At 32.5% G+C, this 16,351-nt stretch overlaps 1 protein-coding gene across 4 annotated transcripts in view; it reads left to right on the plus strand.

The window, feature by feature from the left end:
- Positions 1-15,361, plus strand: part of LOC123692177 (DNA-binding protein D-ETS-4) — a 34,629-nt gene extending 19,268 nt beyond the window's left edge. For all 4 annotated transcript variants that reach the window (XM_045636881.1, XM_045636880.1, XM_045636883.1 and 1 more), the window contains exons 2-6: positions 1,663-2,437; positions 2,842-2,996; positions 10,101-10,242; positions 12,717-12,866; positions 14,275-15,361. In XM_045636881.1, coding sequence (XP_045492837.1) covers positions 1,663-2,437; positions 2,842-2,996; positions 10,101-10,242; positions 12,717-12,866; positions 14,275-14,465 — 1,413 coding nt within the window. In that variant the 3' untranslated portion in view covers positions 14,466-15,361. The remainder of the gene's footprint in view (positions 1-1,662; positions 2,438-2,841; positions 2,997-10,100; positions 10,243-12,716; positions 12,867-14,274) is intronic.
- Positions 15,362-16,351: the final 990 nt, after the last annotated feature.

A 16,351-nucleotide genomic window follows, 5' to 3' on the forward strand; every position in this document is an offset into this window, starting at 1 on the left:
GTCTAGAGATTGTTCTTTTTGTAAAACGTGAAGTTGACTTTCAATGCGATTTCTATCTTTTGTTACGTGTTTTGAAAAGATCGATAAACGCAAATCATTATTAGTACTTTTAGCGTTATCACTTTAATGTCATAATTTCATCTTTATATGAAGTATCGTTAGGTTAATATAATTCTCACAGGTTTTTTGACGGCTGTAGGAACGTAAAAATATTTTTTTGTTGCTACCTAGAGTAGTTTACAGATAATATATAATACACACCACTGTATACGCAAATACTTGAATGTAGAAGTTAGAACCTAAGAACTTCTATACATATAAAATTTTGGGTGCAGACATTTCCGCATATTTTGATTTGGCGCCACGACTAATACCTACCATCTAATATTTTTTATTTTCGATATTATTTTATCACGATTGATTGATGACGTATTTAAAATAGTTTTAAATTATCCTATAGCCAATAAATACAGAAATATATTTTTAAATTGTCGTTTCAAAAATAATGGAGCATATCTTCACATATTTTTTATAAGTAAAAATAATTTACCTGTTACATATTACTTCAAATTTATTTATAGGCATGATAGCTTTAATTACTCTCAAGCTAAATTCTATGTGTGATCTGAATCACTTGTCCAATTAATTGGATTAATAATATTTATATCAAATGCCGATAAAGAAATTTATAGTGATGATCTACTTTTGGGGATATTAATAAATTTCACGATATGCTAAGACGGATAATTTATTTGTATCAGAAAATATTAATTTAATCAGGATCCACTCTAGAATTTCCTTAGGTACCTACTTCGGTCATTTGCCTTAGTAGGTAGTGTTAGCGTTAGCTACTATTAAGTATCCTATGGACGTGTCATAAATTTAGTGATTAGGTTGACTTTTCAAAATTCTTAGATTATATATTATCAAATCATAATATTCCGTTGATATATAAAAAAAAATCTGGGATTGCATTTTTCCATTATTCAATTATTACGTCCGTGACTTGTGAAGGCACATAAAACGTGCATAAATTTCCCACAAAGCCAGTTACAATTAGCCTGGTTATTGTACTAGATTTATAGAATAGATTTTTTTCTAATAGACACATCGAACCAGATAAACCAACCTGACCAGTCTTGATCCTTGTAAATTGTTGTTCAGGAAATTATAGAAGCAGTTACCTTTTTATTGTTGGCCGAGATGGGTCTCTCCTTGCTGAGAGTAAGTTTATAATTTTGCGTACATATTATTATAAATAACGGCCTGATACAGATTCAGTTATAAATAATATTCAAAATCAGTTTACAGTTATTTAGGCTATTTTAGTCATGTTTGAGTCAGTTTTAAATTTAGAAATCTTTGACGTTAAATAAATAAACAAAGCTTGAGACTAAGCGAAGTTTAAGATTTAGAGACATCTGGATTGGCGTCAGTTCACGTAGTTTGACGCAATCGTGTTTCTAGCTACAAGCTGCTGGCTTCTAAATTATTATTAATTAGTATAAATATTATTAGTACGTGCATGAGCCTGTTCTTGCTCTCACAACTGATTAGGTAACGCGCGTGTGGGTTGTCAGTAACATTAGAATTAGAATTTACAAAAAAAAGATTGTGCTGTGTGAACCAAAAGATTTATTTGTTATTTTTCCTTGTCCATAGATGCCACAGACAGTGCCCAGGTCCGGGTATAGCCCGCCGTCAGCGTCTCAGGGTGAAAGAGCAGTACCAGCTTCACCTTCCGATATACACCACTTATTGCGCCTCCTCGGTGCAGAAACCCCGCCAGAGCCCATGCTACATTCCCCGCCCACACACACCAAACCACCGCCTCCATACCCAGAAGATAATAATCTACTTGAACGTCTTTACGATTTTGAAGCCTATCCCACACCGTCTCCATCTTCAGACGAAGGTTCCATTCCAACAGTAGCATTACACCCGTCTTCTCCTTACAACTCTTTCCAATACTCACCAGTATTTATCAAAGAAGAACCAAACAGACTTACGGTTCCAGGATTCGCTTCACCATACCCTTTATCCCCATCGGGCTCTTGTGTATCATACGGAAGTCACAATCAATACTCCTCCCCAGTACCACAACACGACGAATACATTGATATCGAAGAACTGTTAAAAGAAAACCAGATATTACAAGAGAACACACAACACACTTATATCACACCTAAGTTGGAAATAGAGGAGCCCAGAGATCACGTTTTATTAAGATCAGCCCTCGAAGATACGTCGTTTCAAAAGAGACATAATTTACGGCCAATACCATTGGAACTAGGAAGTGTCAAAATGGAAGAGAGCAGTGGAGGAGCAGATAATGATGTGTTAACTGCACCTGATATAGACCGTGTTCTATCAATGGCAATTGAGCAGTCTAAACGAGATGTTGATAATACATGCACCGTCCTTGGTATATCACCAGGTGAGTCACTTGTTGGATAGCTATCATTTATATGTGTCATAGAAATACTATATCTAGCCGATGTTCATACTACTACTGCTATTAACATACATAATCTTATAACGTCATCATAATATCAGAGTTATAAAAAAAATCAAATATTTCCATGTAACTGATTAAACACAACGAGTTTAGATCGCTTCTTAGAACTTCACCGTGTTTGATTACGCAATTTATCAGCCATTTGTTGATAAATGGATTGATGATCTTCGATGACTATCGCTTATAGGTTTGATGTCATAACGCATTATTTTAATTATATAAGCGTGTGTTGAAAACGGTTCCAGAAGTGTTTCGACCATCTTGAAAATTCAGTATGACGTATGATTTAAAAAATATGTATTTAACATTAACATTCTCTCCAGATCCCATGCAATGGAATACAAGTGACGTCAAGTCCTGGGTGATGTTTACATTACAACATTATAACCTACCGATGGTGCCTACAGAATATTTCGCGATGGATGGAGCAGCTTTAGTCGCGTTAACGGAAGAAGAATTCAACCAGAGAGCTCCTCAGGTATGTAACTAACTACATGATTCATCGTTCACAGTTTATTTTTTCTCTATTTTTAAAAGCGTTTTCCGTTTTCTTCCAATATGAATCAGATTTACTGTTATGCCAGTCACTTGATTGACGTTAATGATACGTTAAAACTATATTTGTGTGATTTTACGGTTGAATGTATCTTGTGACAATTTGTTTGAGTCTTTTCTTGGTCTTTTCACTTTCAATATTTTAGAAGACTTCAAACTGAATTTGTTTTGGTATAGTATATAGTGTATTATATTACCTGTGGTGATAAGTATAGTAATGATAGTCTTATAGACTGCTTTAATATTATTTCATTCAGTTTCCACGCTTCGTATTTTCTAATATAAACAATTATTTCAATATCTATAAATTTACAATTTTTGGATAATTCCATATTAGCATTATTTCGTTTATTGTGTTAGCATCTTCCCTGACATTGTTTTTACGATTAGCTTTGGTATTTTGTTGAACTAATCTCGTGACCCTGCATTGATTAAGGCCAGAAGATCATAGTCCGACTTCGGTAATGACTGATAACAACAAAAATAACTTATCGAAGTGAATACATTTTAAAACATTCGTACGAATTCTGTATTTTTAAAGGAAAAAGCGGTTTATTACCAGGTGTTGCGTGTGACTCGAAAATGGCCAATCACGTTGTTTTCTAGACTAAAATAAAAAGAAAAACATTAAAATGCATCCGGAGCATGACTGCTCATTCATGTCTGCTTCACCCACTATGTTTTAATTCCGAGATTTATGCTAGAAATGTAATTTGCATTTTAATATGTTTGTAATGATGTTCGTGTCCCATTCATAAATTGATTAAATGCTACGCTTAACTGTCAGTTAAGGTGATTGATAAGAAATTAATAGTTTGTTATTTATCACATGGAATTCCTGTTTATTTTCAATGCAAGGTTGTCAATACTCAATACGTTATGTTAAATTAATAATATCAGCTAGTATAATAAGTTGGTTGATTATAATTAATAGAGTTCTTCTAAACAAAAAAAAAATGTGTGCGTGTACTAGTGTACACACGTAAGAAGTGAAACTTCTTTATGACCTTATTTTTCAAAAATAATTTACTCTATGCAACTTTACAGAAAAACGTCGGATCACGCGTGGTAGGGATAAAAAAAAGATGGCGCATAACGGAAAAATGTTACACTAAATTTTTTTCCAACCCCGTTATAGAAGTTTCACTTCAATAAACCTAATATTTTAATACGTATTGAACAAACAAATCTTTAATTATTCATAAAACTAATTGTCGATGTGAATGTACCTACCTATTTATTTTTATTAATCAGAAGTCTTATGTGTGTCGGTTTATCATGCAATACACGCATTTATTTGTTTATGACCTATATCAAAAGTATAAAACACAGATACGATTTTTTTGTCATGTTCCTTGGAAGCGTATCACAAAAACAGCGTATAAAATTGACCTAATAATAGTATTGTAACTATAAACAACACGAATTCTGTAAAAAAAATGTTATTTATATAAATTTGTTGACTTTATAAACGTTTATGTTTATAAAATAATCGGTTGATATCGTATTAGATGGGTATAATTTAAAACTAATCTTTTGAAATTTTCTGTCCATGTTGCGTTTTAACAAATCTTGCTCAGACAAAAACACACACAGAATAAAAAATAGTGTTTCGATAGTTATCTATACTCATACATAGATACATTTTTATATAAATAGATACACGATTCGATGTGTCAAAATGTCGCAAAGTCGATCGAAGCCTAAATTGGTTACGTCAATTTTATGGTCGATTGCCAGCAAGGAAATCCGTTTAGGAATCGGGTTACAGTTATGCAAGTAATTACTGCGTAACTTCTTTCAGAAATCTCGTTATAACATGGAAAACCCCACGACAAAGCCCGGTTCTTTGCTTTTCAGGTTTGACAAGGCTTGCTCAATCCCTGTATTGTTGCGTAGGTATTTTTTTTTTCTTTAGATAGGCGATTCTATGGTTTAAATAGGCCACAGAGAAAGGGCATGAAAATTGAGATTAGTAAGCCCAAATTTTATTTTTCGTAACTAAATTAAATAAATTTTTCTTTCTTTCTTTCTAACTATAATATGATACATATGAATTATACATATGAATATTTAACTACCTATTATCATGGACCCAATAAATATCTAGAGGACTTATCATAGCCATAGTAAACAGCGTAATTCGTTTCTCAGTTCCCAATTTAGTCGATAGATGTCACTTGCAGTATCATTTGGCATTTTTTTATAATTGAATGGTTCTTGTCTCAACTAGATGTCGCTTCTAAAAAAAAATCAATGTGCCAAATAGTATCGGTATCTTGACGTAAAATATAATACGCAAAAAACGTAAACTATAACGTAAAATATAAAACGTAAAATATTATAAAGGCAAGAGGCGGCTCGTGACAAAATTGTACGGGTGTTCAATTATTGAACTAAAACAAAGAAAATACAGTAGCGTAGAAAATTCATAACAAAAAAAATGAGCACCACATTATAAATGTCTATTTAAACACTAAAAATTATAAAGTACAGGCTATTTCAAAACGAATTCAATGATTATCAATTAATAATTAGAAAATCCCCGAATTTGCTTTCGCGAGCGTATTTTTGTTGTTTGTTTATAATATAGGAGTGGCAACTGGCAACGTCGCGCGCTTGTCGCGCGCAATTGCTGCTGTCATGCGATGCGGCAACATCGCGGTTTCGCGCAGGACCTCCGCAGGACTGTCGCAAAATTTCTCTTTCACTCTTATTGGATTCCGTATTTAGGCATTTGATATTCGTATTGGAGTTTAGGTATACGATAAATTTAATTTTAAATTAAAGATATATTAATTGTTAAATGAATGAGCACAACTTTATTATAATAATTATTAAGAGAGTTCACTGCCCCAGCGCTCCTTAGGATGAACCGCCTATTTTTTCACTTCGATCATCGCTGTTCGAGAGTGACTTCGTGACCACCATCATGGACCACGCTGCTATGAACTGTTTTTATCTAAGAATTACTCGAACAATTAGAGCATAAATTTCAACGTAAGACGTATAAGTGTCTGTAGCTGTATTGACTCAGTCTCGTACTTATAAACTGATGGACACAGGTTCAAATCATCGCCGTACATCTAGATTTTTTTTTTCTTTTCCCGTATTTTTTGCTCATATAAATATGTAATACTGTTTACAAGGGAATAATTAAGAAGAAAAAAGATATAGACATTTTTTTTTAACAGAAAATAAAGAATATATATACACTACTCTGATCACTATGTCGAATGTTTGTAGTGGGTGTCGAAACCTTATTAAAGGTACTCACTTCCTTAGATGCTCCCTATGTTCTTTAGCGTATGACTTGCAGTTTGCTGGAACCAACGATAAGAGATTTTATGCCATGTTACCTGAAAAGAAGTCTTCTTGGAAATGTCCACCATGTCTTAGCCCAGCGACCCAAACTTGATAACACCAACACAGTCAGTCGCTTACGTCAGTGTGAAGCGTACGTGTTTGATCAAGCGGGTTACAAATTAAATTCAAATCTAATTGAAATAGTATATCTTGTTGGAAGTTTTTATTAGTGGTGCTTAAGTTATCAAAAACAATCTGATTTGTGGACGAATACGCGTTATACATCACGATTTATTATTAAAATTAACATTGGAAACTTTTTGCGTAAAAGTGATAAAAGTGGTTGACGGTATATTAAAAACAAAACTTACAAATTAACATTGTCATCTATCGTGACGATTTACCAGATACAATAAGAAACATAATTTCGTTAGAAATTACAAGACACTCGTAGCTCTGTACAAAGTGAACTGGACATAGAACAGTTAGTAGGAAGATCGATCCTGACAAGGGTCATATTATCAGAAATTTATTAATATATTTTTTTTTTCTTAATTACTTAAATTTTCCAATCATTATGAAGTTTGCCTGTTGCAAAGCTACAACAGAAGGCAGCGTTGGGATTTTATCTTGCCCTCATTGTAAACGAAATTATCATATTGCATGTTTGTTCCCAACTGACAAAAAGAAACAATTGACAAGCGAATTTAAAAAAAAATGGTTTTGCCCTGAATGTTCCACTCATCAGTCAAGATCTCTGAATACTGAAAATACCCCAGTACGCTCATGCGCTCAATTAACAACGTAGTCCTGATAACATTACAACACGTAGAGGTGGCACATCTTCTTATAAATTCCCTATCGCTGTGAATAATAATGCATTATCAGCTGACTCTATTCGAGAGATTATATCCGAAGAGATGGAAAAGCTGCGGCGCTCACTGGAATCATCAATTATTATGAATAGGATTTCGTCAGATTTAAATTGTATAAAGCAATAAATTATTAGTTTAAAAGACAGTATCACATTTATAAACAGCAGATATGATGATTTCAGCAAAACTATTTCAACGCTTGAAAAAATTAATAATTCTAATTCGTAATTCTGCACTAAGCCCTGTGAGGAGCATTCAGAACGCTCTTAAGAGGCCTACACCACCGAAACTAGCGCCACCGAACATTTTATTTTTTTACTCCTTAACCAGATCAAATTTAAAAAATCTAGCTCGGTACTTTGCTAGTATATTACTTGTAGTATTTTTGGTATTACTTTTCACTATTCTAACTGTTCATTATTCTAGAGAACTTTTGATTACCGCCAAAAGTGGCCACTTTTGGCGGTAATCAAAAGTTCTCCTAATTTACCGAATGCAAAATAATGAAAAGTAATACCAAAAATACTACAAGTAATATACTAGCAAAGTACCGAGCTAGATTTTTTAAATTTGATCTGGTTTAGGAGTAAAAAAATAAAATGTTGGGGGGGCGCTAGTTTCGGTGGTGTAGTCGCCTTAACTAAAAACTAAAATAATTCAAAAACACCGGAGTTTTTAAAACAACGCCCTCTAGATGTAATAATTGAAAATCGATAGTTTGCTGTTTCCATAGTTCTAAAATTGGTCACTAGTGGTGCTTTTAAAGCTGCAAATTAAATAATAAGCTCAAATTAGAGCGCCATCTAGTAATAGTCTGAAATTACGGGGTACGATCTCTAGTATGACCATTATCAGTCCTTTTAGATTATATTCGTCCATGCTATTATAAAAAAATGTTCCTATTAGTTATAAAAAAATCTTATGTTTAATGTCGTAAAAACGTATAATAGTAGGTACCTATTTAGATTTTATCTTTCAATTTTGTATTTTGGCAAAATAAGTGAAACTTGTATCTATAATGAAACAGCAAATCTATGAATTGGCTTTGTTCCTCAAACTTTAATGATATAAGTAATCGTTAGTTACATTTTCTCAACAAAAAACAATCGCTACTTAGCACTGACAGTTACATAATGCTGATTCTGGCATTAAAAGTAATAACGGTAGGCTTACATGATTCGATTGATGTAATAGTTCTGAGTACTTGTGGGTACTTTTTGTATGGGTAACTTAGGTCTTATTTTGTATCCATATAATATTATGACATACCTATATACTTACTGGTAAAATATGTTGAAAATCTATTGAAAATGTTTCCTTATTTAGATATTCTATAACCTAGATAAATTTATAAAATCAATGTTCTCGTATTAAATAAAATGATTCTCTCTGACCATGGGTATTATTTTGAAGTCTTGTCTTGACAAAACTAATTAACGATGTCTGCAAATATTTTATAAAAGGGAGACATTATTCTTTATACAATTCTGACAAATAAATTTTTGATTTCATATTATAATTTATGCTATTTCAAACGTTTTGCGTTTTAAACACGTGTCTCGATAAAATGAAATAAGTAATAACAGTAGTGAGTTCATGCAATTTAATTCATAAATAATAATATTTTATAGTATAATATCAGATAACATTAACATAAGACTTAATTAAGTTTTCATTTGCGTCATTCATAATTATGAGCCATCGAAGGAAATGGCAAATAAATAATTAAACTGGTATAAACAGATTTGTAATAATTACCTTAATATTAATAAAATTAATTTATGAATAACTGCGAACAACCTTTTCTTTAGAGGAAATTTTATAACTGTAGGTCGTAGCGTGATAAATGGGCTATTTAACACCGAAAGAATTTTTCAAAATCGAACCAGTAGTTCCTGAGATTTGCGCGTTCACACAAACTTCAGCTTTATAATATTATTTAGATTTACATCAAACAGCCCACATATAGGACACAAAAACTAAGAAATATACATCTAGTTGGAAACATATAATCCCATTATAATGGTCGTAGAGAAGTAAACAGCATCAGCTGTCATCATACGCGCCAATGCTCCGACTTTCTCCAAGGCTGATGAAAGTCACCATCCAACCAACGTTTGCATACAAATCGTTAAAATCTGGTTTGTTTCCAAGTATTAAATCACCGAAAACTCCTGTGTAGAAAGTATTTAAATAGTAACAAATAATACTATAATAATTAACATAATTCACTCGAAAAATCGACTGAAATAATAGATTCATGGACATTTTAAAATTGAGTACGAATCGAAAAATCATTCATATCCTTATAACGATATACTGTTGCATTCTTAATAGGTATTATTAAAGAATAAAAAAAATCAAACTAAGCTTCCAAAATTACTCTTTACTCTCTGGAACAAGTAACGAGTATATCCTATCTCCATAGAACATACTCGTAACTTGTTTCATTATAATACTTGTATATTCATCTTAAATCATTTTTATAAACACGTGACAATCAATAGGCATTACTCTCTGGCATAGCGGCTTTCTCTACTCACTCGCTAGAAATATTTTATTACAAGCAAATACCTACGCATGTTTTCAAATATCATTACAACTTTGTATAAAACTAAGCAACGAAATCGTCAAAGTAGCTTGTTTAAAAAACAAACATTTTTCTTAGGGACGTTTATTACTACCAGCGTCTTATTTTCTGTCTAGTCTACTTTTAAAATATTTTTGTAGTGATTTTTTGCAGCTAATTATGACTTGATACCATATGAATATCACACATTGGGATTTGGTAATATCTTTATCAAAAATCATATTTATCAATATAACAAATAACCTTTTTGTTTTAGGCGGGAAGCACGCTATACGCTCAACTGGAAATCTGGAAAGCGGCACGACATGAGAGTTGGAGAAGCCCCTGGACAGAACATGAACAACCTTCACCCACACCAGCCCCCGTCGGCTTACCTTCTGCTGAAGACACAAGTGATGGTATGTATTTTGTTATTATAAAAAAAAAATATATTAGGTTAAGTCACAGGCGAAAATGAATAGAGATCCAAAAAAGGCGGTCAATGTACTCTGACTAAAATAATGAGTTAAATCCAACAGAAAATTACACTGTTGTAGTAATATTCTATTTAAATCGACCATCGTAAATCAGAAATTCATATTCCATAACGAGAGAATGATTTCGAGACGCGCATCAATGTTAATTACAACAATTACGATTAAGCCTAATTGAATATTGATTCATTCAAGCACAATATAATTGACGTTAACGATAGATTCGAATAGAAAATCGAACGGAACGCTGCAGCGATGTAGCACGACGATGCATCAGACGTATGCATTGTATCACCGTTAGACGCAGCCTGTGGACCCACATATGAGACAAACGAGCCCATGATATATGACCAAGACTCTCAGCTGTTTGCGCTTTACGATGCAATCGATGGACAGAAAGGGGACGCCTGATTTATAGAAAATGTCTTCTTGGAATATGACGAATGGTCCCGTCAAAATAGAACCCAAATTGGAATTTAATCGACTGATTAATTATTTTACTGACCGTGCACATTTCGAAGATTTATATCGACGTCAGAGATTAAAATATTCCAACGTTTATCATAACAATTGACTTCGATAACATTTGTTTATAGCTTTGGAGGTCTTGGTTTCACAATAGTTTTATAATGATGATTATGATATCGATGCGGCAACTATAAAAACAAGTTGGTACATTAAAATGCAAAGAAAGTAATGTAGGTTATGTCGTCTAGATAGGGAAACCTAGGCATCTAAAAAATTCATCCTTGCCATGTTAAGATGGGTTTAAAAAAAGTTGATAGTAGCACAGGAAACAGCTAGATCGATAATTATCGCGCACTTTTCTTGTGATATTGTAACGACATAGTAAGTGAAATAGCGACAATCAATACATGAGACGATTAAACAAATTTTTGAATTTCCTTATTTCATTAGATAGCAATAACAAATGTACATTATGTAGGTAATCAAGAAACCTAGACACAAAGATAAAAAAGGAAAAAAATGTATGTATTAACAGCCATTTTTATTCGCCGTAGCCGTATTCAAATTTTTTTCTCATAATACTGGCGCCTCAAATATTCTGATGTATAAATAATTTAATATTATAATTTTCATTTATACATCTTTATTAAAAGAGCGAATAATTTAATTCTTAAACATTTATAAATCATTGTGCAATCTAAAACATTTCAAATGAGATATGAAAAAAAAAGTATGGCGACGAAAGCCTCCTATTTATTTAAAATTATACTTCTAAATTTCAAGCTATCAAGCTTGCCAGATATTTCCACAGATAATAAAATTAAAGGCCAATTACAGATGTATTATAAGAATCGGCTGTTACGGAGTTACAGTTACTATAAATCTGAACTACATGGCGAGTAAAACTCGATACCCTTATATGAACCACCAAGTTTTTGTAGCTTCCCACCAGCCTAGATTTCAGAACTAGACTCACAAGGTCGACTGTATCAAGATAGATGTCCCATTTGACATTATAAAAATTCATATGAATGCTTCGGAATCGAAACCAGTTGGTGTGCGCTAGAATGATCGGCAGGAAGACATTTTTTCGTTTCGATATTTATGATCAATTAACGTTTAGAATTACTATTATAATTGTTGGCGGTTTCGATTTGATTGGATCCAGTTTTTAGACGTTTTGTTTTATGTTTATGTTTAAAAAGCTATTGCAATATGTCTTTAGTGGGGTTAATTATCATTTTTATTTATTGAAATTTCTCCATGGTAACTGCCATTCATAAAGTCTATGTACCAACACAAATTTTACAATTGTTAATTACATTGAGCCCAAATTATTAAACAATTTGATGATTTCGTTCTTGTATGGGTACATGATATGAATAAAATTGTTCAGGTCGTTATCCAAGAACTTATAAACATTGTAATTCTTGAGCTTCAAAGCTGTTCCCATGGTATTTACGATTCCATTCAACACTTGAATTCTCCAAATAGATTGCAAACCATTAGCTGGAGAGCTGTTTACTTCAAACTATCTGTTTGTTTATGTGTTCCGAATTGAAGGTCGTTTGTATCTTTATAGGTGCTTTGGGAATGTTTTGAGCGCGTATAAGATTTTAATTCATGCTGTACTTTTCCGTTTACAATTTCTACAGTTAGTGAATTTCTTATGTCGGATCGTGCGAAACTTTAGTTTTAAATAGGTACGTAATTTATCGCATAATTTAACTAAATGAAATAAATGGTTGTATGCCAGTATTCTGCTTTATAAGCATTAAGCGCAACTCAATACAAATGGACAGTAGCAAAGGACGTTAATCTAAAAAAATTTCGTGCTCATTGTCATCTATGGAAATGAACATATTAATTAGTCAATCATTAACATATTGGACCAAATTATCACGAGTTAAATTGAACCTTCTTCCTTCTAGATGAAGATTCAGAATCAGCCGGCACGAGTGTAACACAGGGAGGTGGAAAAGTGAAGACGGGAAGCACACACATACACCTGTGGCAGTTCTTGAAGGAGTTGCTGGCATCACCCCACGTACATGGTTCAGCTATACGGTGGTTAGATCGAAGTAAGTATCTTTTACACAAGACATCTATTCTTTCTATTAACCTACCTTCTTTATGGAATTTTACCCTTACGTCATCGATAAGGTAATTAATTGAACAGGGTAGATGAGATTGTAATTTCTTTAGCTTTGCTCGTATCAGTAACTGATGATTATTTTGATAAATGATGTGTAGTATTCTCAAATGAACAAAAATGGTCCTTCGAGTACAACACTGATGAAAATACATTTATTTGTAAAGTGGTATGTCTCCAATCAAAGCTTAACGTTTAAAAGGAACATACACAATTCTGAAATATTAGCCACACCATTAAAGTTTTTGTCATTTTATTATTTAAATAGAGGTAATTGTTGAGTAGTATAAATGATCAAGTTAATGTGTGTTATTAAGTAAAATCGTATTAGAAAAACAAAAAAAAAAAACATTTGTTTCTAACATAAGATTTAAAGCATTTATATCTAATCTACAATTAACAGGTATTAAAGTGGCAACTTTAAATACCACTAGAACTATATAAAATTATCATTCAATCACCTACGCTAAGAATAAATGTGTCAAGCGAATATACTATTTATGAAAACGGAATAAAGGCGAAACTTGCTTATTAAGTTTTAACATAACTCTACATTAGGTGTATTCCTTTGTTACGACTTACGACTGATAGATGAGATATAATGAAGATTTAACAACCATAGTTTTTTAATTGCTTACCACAGAAACGAGTTATTTAACACTTTATTTTTTAGCATTTATTTACAGTTAGTTACTAATTTGTGGTTTGAAAATAGTTAGAATAGTTCTATAAACACCTACTATAGGTATAATGACATAAGTATTGTATTTATTACTGGTTTTGTAATACTAGTAGGTACACAGTAGTTATTGATTATGTTTGACCATCATATAAGCTCGTTGTCTAGTCAATTTTTTAACCCCATTTCGTGGCAAGCTACCGGGTACTTTGTTATTTATGAACAAAACCACTGGTATTAAATGCATTATGCTTGGAAATCCATATCGACATTCTCTAGCCAAGGTGAGCGAGCCATTTACAATCGACTATGTACTTAATAAAGTTCCATGGCTTTAAGGTAACTTTTCTGCTTCGTGACTAGCCCACGATACTTTTGATATCCGTACAGTGTCGTTTATATAATATTATTGTTACCGTTCTATTTTTGGAATTCACGACTGTTATTATGGTAATTTTAACACAGATCGAGATTTATATTTGAGTAACAAAGGAATACTAACGACATTGTACTTAATTAAGGATTTATTTTTTAGGCTTTTTAAAAACATCCTGAATTATTCGATCTGATAAGTAAATGGCGTGCGCACGTATCTTTAAGTATACAATTATCATGCACGTTCAATCAAACAATGGTTAATTCAAGACTTGTCACACAGGTAACGGGGTCTTCAAAATTGAAGATTCAGTACGTGTAGCCAGACTGTGGGGTAAAAGAAAGAACAGGCCGGCGATGAACTACGACAAGCTTTCCCGAAGCATTCGCCAATACTACAAAAAAGGCATCATGAAGAAAACGGAACGAAGTCAGAGGCTCGTTTATCAGTTTTGTCATCCGTATTGTTTGTAATTTTCCTATAAGTTATAATGTAAATATTTATTGTAAATACGAGTGTGAGAGCCGCGGTAATGCGGACGATTTGAAAACTGTTTGAGTTTACCGAAGTACGATAAACTCAAAACAGTTTTAAGAGTTTGTCGATGCTCCGAACGACTCGGTGTAGACGAGTAAACGTCTAGAGATCGTGACGACATCGTGTGATGCCCCTCCATACAATTCGAGAAAGGTAATTTTCTCCAGAATTTTATTGGACGGGGTAGTGATTGTGATTAGTTTTAAGTCTTTTTTTTACCGACGATTAGAGTACGATAAAAATCGAATAATCGATCGATCGTGCATCGAAAGTTGGTAATGTTTATCCCATATATCTATGATATATTTCTAGTACGTTCTATGAACTTTTAGATTAGTTATCTATTTGTAAATAATTCGAATCGTGTTAATGTGAGATTAAACAACTATTGATTTAGTTGTTAAAGATTAATTATACGCTTTAAGTAATAATTGTTTTGTTTTAACGTTAGTCTGTAGGTGTAGTGTTGATTACATTATTTATAAAATGTAGTGTTTGTTGAAAACAAAGGGACACATGCAATGTAGTTTAGACATAGTCTAAGTTGTAAAGCGGCGTTTGAATTCGCGTACATAAATGAATTTTGTGCCAAATAGATATGTATTCACTTCGAATTTATTCGGGACAAAATTACAATCGATAGTCTAATCGATGTAAAAATTGTAAAATTGATATTAATGCGGTGTTGGGTTATTAAGGATAAGTTTTAATAGTTATAAGAATCGACGCAGTTAGCGTTTATATTGATATGTTAATGGACCAAACTAATGTACACTTTATTATGACACAGTAATTATTATTGACACGAAATAAATGGCCATTTAAAATTTTATTATCCTTGTATTATTTCGACTATACCCTAGTTTTTTTAGTTTTAATATTTTACCTATAACTGATATAAGTATATAACACGAAGTGGTTTCCTTGACACATGCTACATTGTTTATAACTTTGTATTAACTAAATTTATAATTAATATAATAATTATAAATTTAGTTAATACAAAGTTATATACATAATTTAGAAGTAAAATTATGTATTTATAATGAATGACAAGTTTTTCCTTCAATTCATGCATTGAATAACTTTCCCACAACATAGAGTCCGACATCATCCAACATTCTTTGAAACACCATCTGACACCGATTACACATAATTAACATATTACAATAATCTTCGAAGCCCACAAACAAAACTGAAGTGTGTTAACTGTCGAAACCTCATTTCAGTTACAAAACATTCCGAATATGAAATGCATAAGTTTAGCTTTGCGTTGCATCAGGTTGCGCAAATATGACGTCAAATTCTTGGAGTGAAAGTGCCTTTCGACGCGGGGCGGGGACGACCTCCGAGGGGGGGAGGGGAACATGTTTAAGGCATTGTCTTTTCGCACACATCTTTATATGTAGGGCGTTATGCCATAATGATTATAATTCAAAATTTATTGTATATTTGGAACCATTTTTTGGTTGTGGGCGTAGCGACTTTGCTTTGGTCCTCATTATTTTCGTACTGTTATTCATATACCTACACATAATAGTGCTAATTTTGGAGGAAAAAAAGTATAAATCATGAAACGTGATGGTCACAAAAAGTAACTTATGAATGAAAATGACTGCATCATCAAAACTTAGCTAATGTGTGTGTTGAGGAAGTAAGTGTTGATTAACAATGATTTATATAATATTGTATGTAGCAACACTGCGTTGGTTGTGACACTGTGTCAACTGTCGGTTATGAAGGAAGTTTCATATAGTCTGTAATCTGCAAGATGTAAGAGGTTCCCCATGTTGTTGTGTGATTAATAAAGGCACGCTTCAAT

The sequence above is a fragment of the Colias croceus genome, chromosome 5 (assembly GCF_905220415.1).
Source record: "Colias croceus chromosome 5, ilColCroc2.1".
NCBI lineage: Eukaryota > Metazoa > Arthropoda > Insecta > Lepidoptera > Pieridae > Colias > Colias croceus.